Genomic DNA, 12,931 nt, shown 5'->3' with positions numbered 1-12,931 from the left:
AATAAAGTCACAAGTATATTATTCAAAAAATGTCATTATAATTTTACCAGGAAAAGATTAGATTTTTACCTGTTTAATTTATGCTGAGGACAATTCAGAGAAATCAGATGGACATCATACAGCTCGGAGATGTTGCTGAATCTACGTTTCTTTCTTTCTTCTAAAAATGTAAGTTTGAAAATCTTTAACTTTTTACTTTTAGAACTACTTTATAAATTGTAATAGGACAATACAATTTTTCTTTAGAAAAATGTTGACTTTTTCTGATAATTGTAGCCAATGAGTTTATTCTTGAAAGATTTAGACTTTATTCCGTGATTTTCTTCAGGTAAAGTTACTTATTTATTTTCCTGTACAATGACTCTAAAACTCCATCATGCATTTACCTCCACATCACCTAAGAAAAAACATTGTTTAATTATACAAAAGCTCCAATTCCCAGAGCCCCACCCTTTAACCTTTGGTGTCATCAAAAAACCTCAAATGTCCTCTTTAAAAACCTAAATGAGTTAATTTAGTAGAATGTAGTGACTGGGAATAGAGTCCACTAAGGAGAAGAACTCTGTATGATGGTTTAACCATAATGTAATAATAATAAGAAAACACTGTGGCAGGCTTCAAATAAACTTCACAACTTTTATTGTTAGTTTTTTTTTTTTTTTTTTTTTTGCCCGTTCATGAACGTTTCCTGGTTTGTGCTTTTATTTTGTTAAAACCCGCCCGACATCTTCCGTACCACATCCGGCGGAAGTAAACTTTTTTTAAACAAAATATTTCAAAAATACAACATGAAATATTTAAAACAGTGGTGGTTTTTTATATGGGCGACGTGGGCAGTTTACCAGGGCGGCATTTTCCAGGGGGCGGCACAGATGAGGGGAAAAAATAATTCAGTATTTCTTTTCTGTAATATGAATAGCAGAGCTCGTCTGTTCTCGTTGTCTGAAGGTGAATACAACTGTCCAACAGCGCCCTCTGCTGGCTTACGCTCAAACTGGCGCCCTCATCACATTGCAGGACAGTACACTGTATTTGTGCATTAAGCTAATTAAATACAGTTTAATATTTGGTCATATCCAACCAATTTAAGTTTATTCCTTTACTCATGGTTTCACTAAAATAGCATAACAGGAAAGGATGTCTTGCCATCATGTTATTTAGATATTATTCAGTACTTTGTCTTTTATTCTCAGTATTATTAGAATTATTTAGTTGTGGCTCCTCAGCTTGTTCTCAGAAATTGCATTCAAAATATGCTGCTTCAATCCCCTCTACCATGATATACTTAGCAAAAATGTTCTATTATTAGATGCTCTTCCAAATTATTCCTGGCACTTTTTTTTAGTTCCTACAGAGAGAAGTAGACCAATTTTATAGTGTATTTTGTAGGTTGTTTTCCATTTTTAAGCCTCAATTAAACATGTGTAATGGTGTGAAGTTTTTCTTATAAGTTATTACTTTTAGTTTTGTTTGTTGTCCTATAAGGATTGAAAAGCTTCTTGTAATACTTTCTATAGTTGGTATTTTTAAAATATTTGAATTGTACATTTTTGGGTCGTAAGGGGTTAGGGGGGTGGGGACACTACTGGTGTGGCTTGCCCAGGGTGACATCTGTGCCAGGACCCCCACTGATGTAAAAAATACACTTATTGGTGAATATAAATGTCTTTGAACACAGTACTAAACAAGAACAAGATTTCAATTGGAAAACAAGTAAATAAAGTGACTCTAGCTTAGCTTTAGTGCTAGCCCAAAGTGTTGTGGATTTTCCCTTGAAATGATGTCTTTAGTTCAGTCTCTTAGAGAATTTATTAGCGAGCGACTAACTGCTGCTGAAGAAATATTCAGACAGTTTGAACAAAGCATCGTCCAGTATAAGAAAGATGGATCTTCAGCGGCGACTGGTGGACAGAAGCTGGAAGAGAAACACAAACACAGCAGGTATGAGTGATGGTGGTAGTGCGCTTCAGGGCTAAAGTACTTGAGCAAAAGTATTAATAAAGTTACTTAAAAGTAAATCACAGAAAAAAAACTTTTAAATTTATCTTTCATTGTTAGAATTGTGAGTACATTTTCTACATTGCACTGTACAACAATCTGATTCTGATAATAAACATCGTTTAAAAATAAAACTTAATTATTTGGTAATATTTTTTATTTTTTTAATTAATATGACTTATCACCCAATTATCCTTTGATTCAGAACAGCTGCTGCTGTGATTCTGCTGTGATTTAAGATGCAATTTCCATAAATGAACAGCAGAGGGCAGCAGATCATCATTTTTTTCGTCCACTGCTGAGGTTTGGAAGGTCAGAGCTGATTCGAGGAGAAGGTCCACTTAAAAACAAAAACAACAACAAAAATTATGCATGGAGAATAAAATCTAACTACGAGTTTACACATATTGGATCTAATTAAATAAAAGTTGCTGAAAGTATATTATTAAAACAGTGAAATAAAAGCAAAAACTACAAAGTTTAGTAGTACCATTGATATGTATTAATATATATCAAGGAGCAGAAAGAAGAAAACTTACATTATCTGCCGCTATTACTAAATCAACCAAATTAAATCAAAATGTATCAAACAGAAAAATGAATTTACAAATCCTGCCAGGTATTACATAGATATATAAATATATATAAATAAATACACATTTACATAAACAGTTGTCTAAAGAAACCCTCCTTTAATTCTATTTACCCACACTGTGTCCACTGGCATTAACTACATAAGATTTATGAAATTATTTTTCTACAACTTATCTCTAATATATGCTTAACATCTCCTTGATAACTCTGTTAAAGGCAGCAATTGTTTTTATATCTTTAATGTCCCTATCCAGTGGATTCCTTATGTTGGGACCGTACACTGACCCAACACTTTTGTTCGAATTTTTGGTTTTCTAAATATTGCATGTCCTTTTAAGTTGATATTACTTTGTCTTTTATTAAATCTAACCTGTAAATTGAGGGATAACCATGACCTGTGTGCTTTGTACATAAGTTTGAGAATATTATAACTGACTATGTCACTAAACTGTAGAATTTTCAGGTGATTGAATAGTGGTCCTGATGGATCTCTGTATTTGCTTCCAGTGACGATTCTTATTGCCTTCTTTTGTAATGTTATGAAGTTAGATAAGTTTTATACGTATTACCCCAAATTTCCTCAGTACTGAAGGTGTGGAGCGATCAGTTATAAAGTAAGTGTAATGCATTCTGGTTTAGAGACCATTTCCGCTTGTGTAAAATTGCTATTCCTTTAGCTATTTTTGTTTTTACAATACCAATATGTGGGTCCCATGGACAAGTGTCATCAATTATTACACCCAGAAAACTTAATTTAATTTACCCTTTTCATGCTGGTACCACCTATGTTTACAGAAACAACAGTTTTATTACTGAATAACATAAAATAGGATTTTTCAGTTTAAAGATAATTTATTCACATCAAATCATATTTTCTAATTCTGCTTGTATCACCTTCATAACGTCAACTAAATTTGTTCCTTCATAAAAAAAAGTTGTCATCCGCAAATAATATACATAGTTTTCCCTTGAAATGATGTCTTTAGTTCAGTCTCTTAGAGAATTTATTAGCGAGCGACTAACTGCTGCTGAAGAAATATTCAGACAGTTTGAACAAAGCATCGTCCAGTATAAGAAAGATGGATCTTCAGCGGCGACTGGTGGACAGAAGCTGGAAGAGAAACACAAACACAGCAGGTATGAGTGATGGTGGAAATGCGCCTCAGAGCTAAAGTACTTGAGCAAAAGTATTAATAAAGTTACTTAAAAGTAAATCACAGAAAAAAAACTTTTAAATTTATCTTTCATTGTTAGAATTGTGAGTAAATTTTCTACATTGCACTGTACAACAATCTGATTCTGATAATAAACATCGTTTAAAAATAAAACTTAATTATTTGGTAATATTTTTTATTTTTTTTTAATTATTATGACTCATCACCCAATTATCCTTTGATTCAGAACAGCTGCTGCTGTGATTCTGCTGTGATTTAAGATGCAATTTCCATAAATGAACAGCAGAGGGCAGCAGATCATCATTTATAATATAATGTAATTTCTAACTCTCACCGAGTTCTGAATCTAAAATCCCACCAGTAGAACCGGTCCGATCAGGAGGTAAAACACAGACACCTGCTTCCTCACATTCATGAGATTTATTAAGTTTCAGATACAGCTGGTAAATGCACAGAAAAAGCACAACCACATGGAAAATATACACTCTGCCCCCCGTCAGCGGGAAAACGAAACCGGGCTGAACTCCAGAACTGTTCTTCTTCAGGTGGAAAAGTGACTTCTGCTGGCTCAAACAGGAAGTAGAATGATTGGTCAGCTGTCCCAAAAGCTGCACTCTGATTGGCTTTCCAACAAACGGGATCGCTGAAAGCATCACACCCTCTCAAACCCCGCCCCTCGCACACCTCCAGCATCAGGTAAACATGATCTGCCTCCTTAAAACACAGAAACAAGGATTTCAAGGTTAAAAACAAGCAAGGAGTCTCTGAACGCCGCTGGAAAGAACCGGGCTCTGATCGAGCAGCAGGTCCAGAACCGCCGCAAAAAACCGGACAGGACTCCGCCTTTCCTTTACCCATCAGCGTTTCCTGGACCGGCGTCAACGCCCGCCGCCGTCAGTCAGGAACTTCTCAGGCAGAAGTGAGGAAGCTGCCAACACGCAGCACAAACACTCATCTACGTTTCAGGAAAAAAGGCGGAGCCACCAACTGGTGACAGAGTTGCAGCGAACACAAACGAAGAGTGTAAATGCAGGTTAGCTAAGTGGGCGGGGTTAAGCCTTTCCTTTTTTTTTCTCGTTAGTAACAAGAAGACATAGAAGAGAAGCCTAGAAGCTAAAATCGCTACGAACAAATCACATTTTTCTTTTTTTTTTATTCGGAGAATCTGCAACCTCTTGAAGCTACGCGCTACAGCTAAGATTGACAGTTTTGGTTGAGTCCCCCCCACCGTGACCCTCCCCGCCTTCATGAAGGCCGAGCGTATCAGACTAAGCAACACCGTCTCCTTCCAGCTCAGATACACCAAAGCTGTCTCCATCCTCCAAAGAAATAGTGTGTCGCAGAAGTCCCATCTATTTTTTTTCTCCGCCTCCCCCTGAACCTGACCTCCACACGGTCCTCGCCCTCCCACAGTGACTCTGCTTCAGGCTGCAGCGACGAGGCGCTAAAAACCTGCGCTCGTCAAAGCCGAGCATACGTCGCCTTCTGGGATCTTCTGAAGTCTAATAAAATCAGGGGGGTTCGACCTGGTGAGGGGGGGCTGTCCAGTTAGAGGGGGGCTGTCCCTCAAAGTTTAGATTTCCACAAGTAGAAGGAAACCCCAGCGGAAGGTATCCCTGCACCCTCCGGTCCGGGAGGGGCGCCACTGCTCCTCAACGGCTGAGGGCGGTGTGGGTGGTGACTCAGCTGCGTTGGGGGGGTCGTCGCCTCCCCAGCTTCACCATCTTCAGGTTTAATTTCCCACTTTATTTGGAGCTCGTCTTCAAACTTCGTGTCGTGTCATGCCCCCCCGTTTCTCCTGGTGGTGAACTGATCACATCTGGACAAAGCGCCGCTCGGCGCCGGCCTTCAGTGGGGGGGGTTCATGGCGCCGTGGCCCCGCTGTTGCTTCTGCTTCTGCTGCAGGAGGAGCTGCTCCAGCGCCGACGGGCCCGGCTGCATCATGGAGCTCGACCAGATAGACTGGGGGGGTAAGAGCACAGGTTATTTGTGTGACCGCCCCCTCCCCATGTGTAGCTCGGTGCCCCCACCAACCTTCAAGCTGTCGAGCAACACGGTAGAGGATGACTCTTCCATCGGAGTCTCCTGATTGGTCCAGGAGCCTGTGGACCCCCCCTGATGCCAAGTGGTGTCAGGCGCCGTGGAGGGGGGGGCAGTCGGTAAGTAGTCCAAGCCGAAGCCGCTGACGGTTCCTGGAGGATAAAAAGACCTCATTATCCATGAGCCCCCCCCCAGCATGAGCTCTGGGGGGGTCAAAGCGAGACTCACCGCTCTTGTCTGCCTTCCAGCGGTCTGCTCCCCGGCGGTCCCGGCTGTCTGGGGTACCAATGGGCCCAAAGTTGGAGAAGGGCACGCCTCCGTGGCTGTGAGTGGGGGGGGACGAGGGCAGGCTGCTGGGGTTGGAGGAGTGGGGAGACTGACTGGCGGGGGTGGAGTGATCTGCCAATCAGAGGGCAGCATGTGTTCAGGAAAAACGCTCCACAGCTCCATCAACAGCAGCTGACACCTACCTGAACTGGCAGGCAGGGAGGGGGACCACGGCGTGCCCTCAAACAGGGAGTAGAGGGACGGCTCCTGCTGCACCATAGGGGTGTCCGGCTTGGAGCTGGGGGGCAGGTTTTTGCCATAAAACTGACTGAAGATGCTTTTCTGGTTGAACTCCTGGAAACACAGAGTCAGTTTCATCTGTCAATCATGCAGAAGAAGCTGTGTTGCTCTTCAGCTTCACTCCTGGGGGGGCAGAATACCTGCATGGGGAAGCCTGGGATTGGCAGCAGGGAGGAAGACTGGCTGCTGGGCTCGGGCCCGCTCTCCATCCTGTTCTGGTTCGACTGCAGACGAGGATAGCAGAGGTCAGAACAACCCCCCCACTTCAAAATCACAGCAGTTCTGACATCCTGACCCCACAGCAATGCGAGCATGCCCGGAGCGGGATGTTTGGTGTGATCCAGGGAACGCTTGCCCGCAGTCGTGGGCTCACACCAACCAACCAGAACAGAGCAGCTCCGCTGTGGGCGGGGCCAGAGACGAGGGCGGCAGGTCTACATACAAACATGTTTGGTCCCGGAGCAGAGCTCAGAGGACCGGCCAAGGCCTGCAAGAAGTCAGGAGGCTTAGCAAAGAGCAGCTCCTCCTCCGCCTCCAAGTCTGCTAGAGTTTTTAACAGGTCGGGGGGGAGAAGAGGCGAGCTCTTGTTGTCCTAGTGAGAGATGAAGCGAGGACAGGAAGGACAGGGAGGGGGGCAAGAGAAAGAGTGAAGCCGGTAAGACGAAAGTGAAAAAGAAGGAAAGCTTTCTAGAAGCTGAGCAACAGGAAGTTACAGCGCCCCCCCCCTCTACCCAACTCACGCCTCTGCAGCTCACCTCAAAGGGGGGTCCTCGAGGCCCCACCGAGGCCTCCTGCTCCGGACAGACGACCCCCGGCGGGGGTCTCTTCATCCTCATGTCGCTCATCCAGGGCTCCCAGGGAAAGTCGGACATCTTTACATCAGAGAACTTGTTGTCCACGCTGGAGAGCTGTGGGGGGGGCTCAAACAGCTTCAGGGGATCCTGAGGCGCCATGAAGAAGGGGGGCTGCTGCTTCGGGGACACCTGCAGGGGGGGGATCTTCTGCAGGGCGGCCTGGCTCCACATCTGAGCGGGCTGATCCTGGACCTGCATGAACTGCTCAGAGGAAACATCAATGTTAAACTTTGCACTGAGCTGGGAGGGGGGGTCCTACAGCTACATGGGGGGGTCAGACCTGCTGGAGTCCTGGATGGTGGGGTGGGCTCTTCCCCAGCCCCACCTGATGCACCGGCTTGGTGGGTGACTGCTGCTGGCTCATGGCCTGAACCTGGAGCTGCAAGGCCTGCTGGGACGATGTGGGGGGGCCCGGGGTGATGGGGCCCGGCACCGACGGCCTCTGCTGGCTGTAGGGGATGTGGGACTGCTTCCCCCCCTGAACCTGAGCTCCTGCCTGGGTGTGGACGGCCTGCTGGAGGAAGTTTCCGGGCACAGAAACTCCGGGGGAGAAGGTGAATCCCGGACTGACCTGGAGCCCCGGGAACGCCACTGGGGGAGGAATGACGTAAGCTGAGGGCGGGAAACCTGAAGAGAACAAAGCAGAAACCGGGATTCTGAATATCTGCAAACAGGTTAATAGCTTTGGATGGAGCATCACACTCTTTGTGTATCATTACAGACGACAAATCCCTTCCAGTCAGACCCTCCTCTGACCCATATTTACACCGGTCTGTCTGCAGTCCATCAACGATGTGTAGGGAGTCCATCTCACCACTGTCAGTTAGTTTATCTCAGTTGTATCTCTAGTTCGGAACAGAACTCCTGTATAAAGCGTCCATGCAGAGGGATGGATGGATGTTGGAAGAAGACATGACGGAGGCGAGGTCAACATTAAGACTGACTAATGAACGTTCTATTTTGTGTGCGTCAACGCAACAGAGACGCACCACAAACAGACCAGTGCGATTCAGCTTTTAAACATCTATTAACAGCAAACATCTCACTGACTCACTAGAATGTCAAAATCTCTTCATTTATCAAAGTTTCCTCTTCCATAAGGCGCTGGTACTTTGTCATTAAAGTCTCAGGTCAAAACGCTGCATAATAGTTTGTAAACTATCTATTAAATGTATCAGCAAATTGATGGATGGCTTCATCTCTTCTTTATAAGATTTTCAAAAGGAGTCCAACAGGGCTCAGTATTGAAACTGACTGTATTCCCTATCTACAAAAAGAAGCTGTATAATTATCTTGAAAACCCACAAATCATTTTTATGCTGATGAGAAAGTTATATATTTCTGATCGTACTTTATTGTACAGGTTATAAGATGAATTGTTTTTGTGTGTGTTTCAGTTGTTTAAACTAAACTAATGTTTAATGCTGATAAAACCAGCGTATTCCCACATAACCAGAACATCATCTATCCCATAACTACTGCTCAGGAGAATCAATAGAATTTGTTCCTAATATAAGTAGCAAGTAGAGGTTTCGCTAGACCAAGAGATCTATTTCAAAGCACTCATGTATTTTTAAATGAAATACGACGCCTGAACCATGTTGAGAAAAATAAAGGCTGCATCTCAGTGACTGCAGCTGACAGGAGTAAACAGCGCCACTTGCTATTCAGTATTTGTATGCAAATGGTGACATGAGTTAGAGGCCAGTCTCATTCTTAGCATGGATGTTTGTGGGATTTTCTACTTTAAAACTTTGATCTAACAGCACAATTGTTCTAACCATAAGTTGGGTTTATTTCTGAGGACGGTCTTGGCTTGAAAGAGCAGAAGGATTTTTTTCTGCATTTTCTATAATTTTTTCTATTGCATATTTAACTATATTCAGTCTATTTTACTTTATTTTGTTATTCGATTTTACTTTATTTTGTTATTTTCCTCCATTTGTGTGCTGTTCAGACGCTGGTACCTGAATTTCCCTGAGGATTTCCAAAGGGACTAATAAAGTATTTCCTATTCTATTCTATTTTATTCTATTCTAAGGAAACGTCTGTGAGAGGAGGAAGCTTCATCCCAGAGTGAATAATGTTCCAATCCTATGTTTCATACATTTCAAGTTGTCTTCAGTTTCTCTGAGAACTCTCCTTGAGTGAGATGAGGGGGCGGAGTCAGCCCCTGCAGTAGAAACCCACCTGGTCTGCTGGGCAGGGGGGGGAAGGCTCCGGGGTGGTGAATGGGGATGAACTGAGAGGAGCAGGTGGTCTGCGTCTGAGTGCCAGGACTCTTCTTGACCTCGGAAACCGGAGTCTTCCTGAGCTCTGTTTGCGCCTTCACCTGCAGGAGAGTCGATCGGTCAGCATGTGGCCCCCCAAAACAAAAACAGTGGCATCGTATGACTGACCGCCCCCCACCTGTTTGCCAGCGTCTGGGGGCTTGTCGTGAGTGCTCTTCTTCACCTCGCTCTTCCTCTTGCCGTCCCTCTTTGGCTCTATTTTCCCCGTGTTCGCTTTCAGGAAGTCCCGGCGCTCTTTGCTGGCGTCCTTCAGCACCGGGGTTCTGGCCGGCTCGCGGCTCTGCTCTCTGGGTTTGATGTTCTCCTTAAAGGTGACCACAGGCCGTTCGCCACCATCCGACCACGAGCTCTGCGTCCTCCCAGCAGACAGCACCGACTTCAGGCCAGAGCTCCCGCCGTCGTTTTGCTCCCCGTTGGACGACTCCTGCAGCACCGGCGCCTCTTTCTCCTGCGGCTCCTCGATGGCCCGCTCCGGAATATCAGTCAGGAAGACAAGCAGCCCATCTTCACTCACATGGCACTGCATCAGCCTGCAGGGAGGAGGCGAATGAGGAGCTTTAGGAACAGTAAACAGAACTCCCCCTTGGAGGAAGGACTCTTACCCCGGTTGGGTGTCACACACCCACTTTCCCAGGCTGGCCAGTCGCTGGTGCCGGGCATGCACCGGCAGTCCCTCCCTGTCCACCAGGATACCCTGATGGCCTTTAGTGAAGTCCAAACACCTGAACACACAAACACGGCTCAGCATCAACACAGGAAGGCTTCTCCATCTTCTGACCTCAGAGAGGAATAGGAGGGGGGTACCTGAGAGCGGGCCGCAGAGCCAGGAAACCCTGCAGCTCAAACTCCTCTGGCAGGGGGGCAGCTGTGGAAAAAACAAACATCCCCAATATCAAGCTAACAAATAAGCAGAGACACATGGCCTGCAACTCTACCGGGGTGAGGGGGGCAAAGTTTTCACCCCGTGGAGAGTTGAGGCACTGAAGGCTCTCCAGAGAACCTGTGAGACTGAAGATGGAGTCTGTCCTACCTGAGGGGCAGGAAAGGTCCTCCTCTCTGGGCTGGAAGCTGTTGAGAATGGACACCAGCCAAGCCCAGATACTGAGAGAGAGAGGGAGGGGGTGTTAAAGAATCAGCAGCTCAGGACAGATCCATGTGAGTGAAGGAGGAACTCACTGCTGCCTCTGCTCCACAGCAGACTCCTGGAAGATGCTGGGCCTTAACCTGAGCCAGTCCAAAGACACCTTGATGGCCGGCAGAGGACACTCGCCCATGATCTCCTCGCCCTGGTTCTTGTTGAGCAGAACCCGGCTGCACATGAGGCCCAGGAAGGACACTGAGGGGACAAAGATAACTCACGACCTGCACTCAGATCTTAAAAAGAAGAAGGTCTGCGGTCTTACTGAAGAGGCCGAGCAGCTGGAACCAGCAGGTCTGCTGCTCGCCGCTGAAGCTGCGCTCGTCCCCCGTCAGGTCTCTGAGGTGGTGCAGCTCGAACAGGTTGATGACGCTGATGTGGACGAGCTGCTGAGAGCTGAAGGCTTTCTGCAGGATCAGCCTCTGCACACACAGTCAAAGTGCTGAAAGACGGCCAGCAGAGGGAGAGACCTCCACAATGACCTCTGAGGTCAATTTTACAGTGAAAGCAAACTGATCACATTTACAAAGTCTGCAGTCTCAAAAAACAGTAAGAAAAAAAATCAAATACCGTAAACACAGATGTAACCTGTGGACTTCCTACCTGGAACTGCTCCTCCAGTTTCTGCCTCAGAGCGTCCAGCTGCTCCACGCTCCGGGTCAGGTACACGTGACCGTGGAACTTGATGAAGGCCTTGATGAAGTCGGACACGCTCCACTTGGTCTTCAGCTCGTCACGACTGCAGAGGAGGAAGATCTTCTTACTCTCAGGTTCCTCGTCAAACTAACCTGAAGCCCGGTGGGGAGCAGTTACCTCTCCAGGGCCTTGGACAGCGCCTTCTGCAGGTTGGTGGAGGCGGCTGGGAAGGGGAACTTGACAGCGATGCTGCGGCAGTAGTAGAAGATGGTGGTGAGGTGGTCTCCTTTGGAGGAGGCCAGGATGGCCAGCTGGTTGTAGGGCTGACCTGTAAGACACATGCAGGGTCCAGAATGAACTCTCACCAATTGGAAGTATTTTAAGTAAAGGTTTGAGGGCTACTTGTCACATGGCGAGTAAAAGTTTGTACCAACGTATTCAAGTTCATTACACCTCCTTCTAGGTCATTGTTCTACGCTCCTTCTCTGCTGCTCCCACGTGAAGTTTACAAGAGTCAGCAAACACAACACTACAACACAACCCCCAAGTCACTTCTTTTAAATCAGACCATGTAGCGTTTGTCATTAGCCGAGATGTGGAATTGAAACTGGTAGCGTCTGGTGCCATCATCAATTTTTACCAGACCAACAATTAATGGTGTGCCGGCGTGACGACAGTGCAGACATGGCATTAACTACTTTGTTTGATGTTACTTAAAAAAGACGTGGTGTCTCTATCTCAACCTCACTGCTTTCCTTGCTCCTGTGTAGGGCTGCCACAAACGATTATTTTAATGATCGACTGATCTCCAATTAATTTTTTCGATTAGTCGTCTAATCGGATAAGGCATGAACTGGATGTAAAACATACATCTTAACCATCATTAACTTTAAACTTCAGCTCTATGTCAACTAAAAATAAAGACAATAGTTTATTAAGCCTTTAATTAATCAGGCAGTTTTTCTCCTTCAATTGTTTCTGGCATTAAAACAACAGAACTTCAATCAAATGAAGCTGGCGATCGGAATCAACAACAATAAACTAAATAAAAGCCTGCAATTCTTGTTTAAAGCTTTAAAGATATATTCAATAAAACATTCTTGCATAAAGTATTTCAAAATGTATAGACACATAAACACACTCAAAATATTTGCTCACTGAGGCTTAGTTATAAAAGTAAAACACTAATGACATCTTGACTCAATATATTCCTGTACATAAATAAACCCTCAGGATGCTATTTAAACAAAGTGCTTTGAGACATTGCTCTTAAATAAGAGGGAAAATTCATATTTTTAAAAAAGGAAGAGAAGCAGGAGATGTTAGAATGTACTGATTTCATTCTTTCATTGTGCTGATGCTGCAATAAAAGCTCCAATCACTGCTCACAAACAGAGCAGGGTTTTTCTCCTGCAGGTGTTCTACAAGTCCTTCCTACCTACACCCACTGCACCTGCGCAGACCGAATATTTTTCAGTTTGGCGGACCACCCATAAATCTGTGCTACCTCTTTAATGTTGTGGTTATTACGGCTGCTTTTTGACTCTAGCTTACATTTAATTGTAGCTTAATGCAGCTAATGTAATGCTCCACTTGTCAACTTAGCTCTGGACTTTAAGGCGAGCTACTTCACTTCTG

The 12,931-nt window shown here is 45.1% G+C and overlaps 1 protein-coding gene across 3 annotated transcripts in view; it reads right to left on the bottom strand.

Annotated features, from left to right (window-relative positions):
* Window positions 1–4,168: 4,168 nt before the first annotated feature.
* The window catches only part of smg7 (SMG7 nonsense mediated mRNA decay factor), a 14,155-nt gene continuing 5,392 nt past the window's right edge, over window positions 4,169–12,931 (bottom strand). The window contains exons 7-23 of one of the 3 annotated variants that reach the window (XM_024268657.1): window positions 11,471–11,621; window positions 11,261–11,396; window positions 10,923–11,079; window positions 10,696–10,855; window positions 10,550–10,620; window positions 10,324–10,384; window positions 10,122–10,241; window positions 9,638–10,049; window positions 9,419–9,560; window positions 7,509–7,855; window positions 7,130–7,429; window positions 6,817–6,966; window positions 6,515–6,598; window positions 6,278–6,428; window positions 6,036–6,206; window positions 5,802–5,959; window positions 4,169–5,729 (exon numbers count right to left, since the gene is read on the bottom strand). In XM_024268657.1, the coding sequence (XP_024124425.1) occupies window positions 5,616–5,729; window positions 5,802–5,959; window positions 6,036–6,206; window positions 6,278–6,428; window positions 6,515–6,598; window positions 6,817–6,966; window positions 7,130–7,429; window positions 7,509–7,855; window positions 9,419–9,560; window positions 9,638–10,049; window positions 10,122–10,241; window positions 10,324–10,384; window positions 10,550–10,620; window positions 10,696–10,855; window positions 10,923–11,079; window positions 11,261–11,396; window positions 11,471–11,621 (2,885 nt within the window). In that variant the 3' untranslated portion in view covers window positions 4,169–5,615. The remainder of the gene's footprint in view (window positions 5,730–5,801; window positions 5,960–6,035; window positions 6,207–6,277; window positions 6,429–6,514; window positions 6,599–6,816; window positions 6,967–7,129; window positions 7,430–7,508; window positions 7,856–9,418; window positions 9,561–9,637; window positions 10,050–10,121; window positions 10,242–10,323; window positions 10,385–10,549; window positions 10,621–10,695; window positions 10,856–10,922; window positions 11,080–11,260; window positions 11,397–11,470; window positions 11,622–12,931) is intronic. The other 2 variants (XM_036216280.1, XM_024268658.1) reach the window with 2 other exon arrangements.

This window comes from Oryzias melastigma, linkage group LG17 (assembly GCF_002922805.2).
Source record: "Oryzias melastigma strain HK-1 linkage group LG17, ASM292280v2, whole genome shotgun sequence".
Taxonomy (NCBI): domain Eukaryota; kingdom Metazoa; phylum Chordata; class Actinopteri; order Beloniformes; family Adrianichthyidae; genus Oryzias; species Oryzias melastigma.
This window is presented reverse-complemented; position numbering and strand designations above follow the sequence as displayed.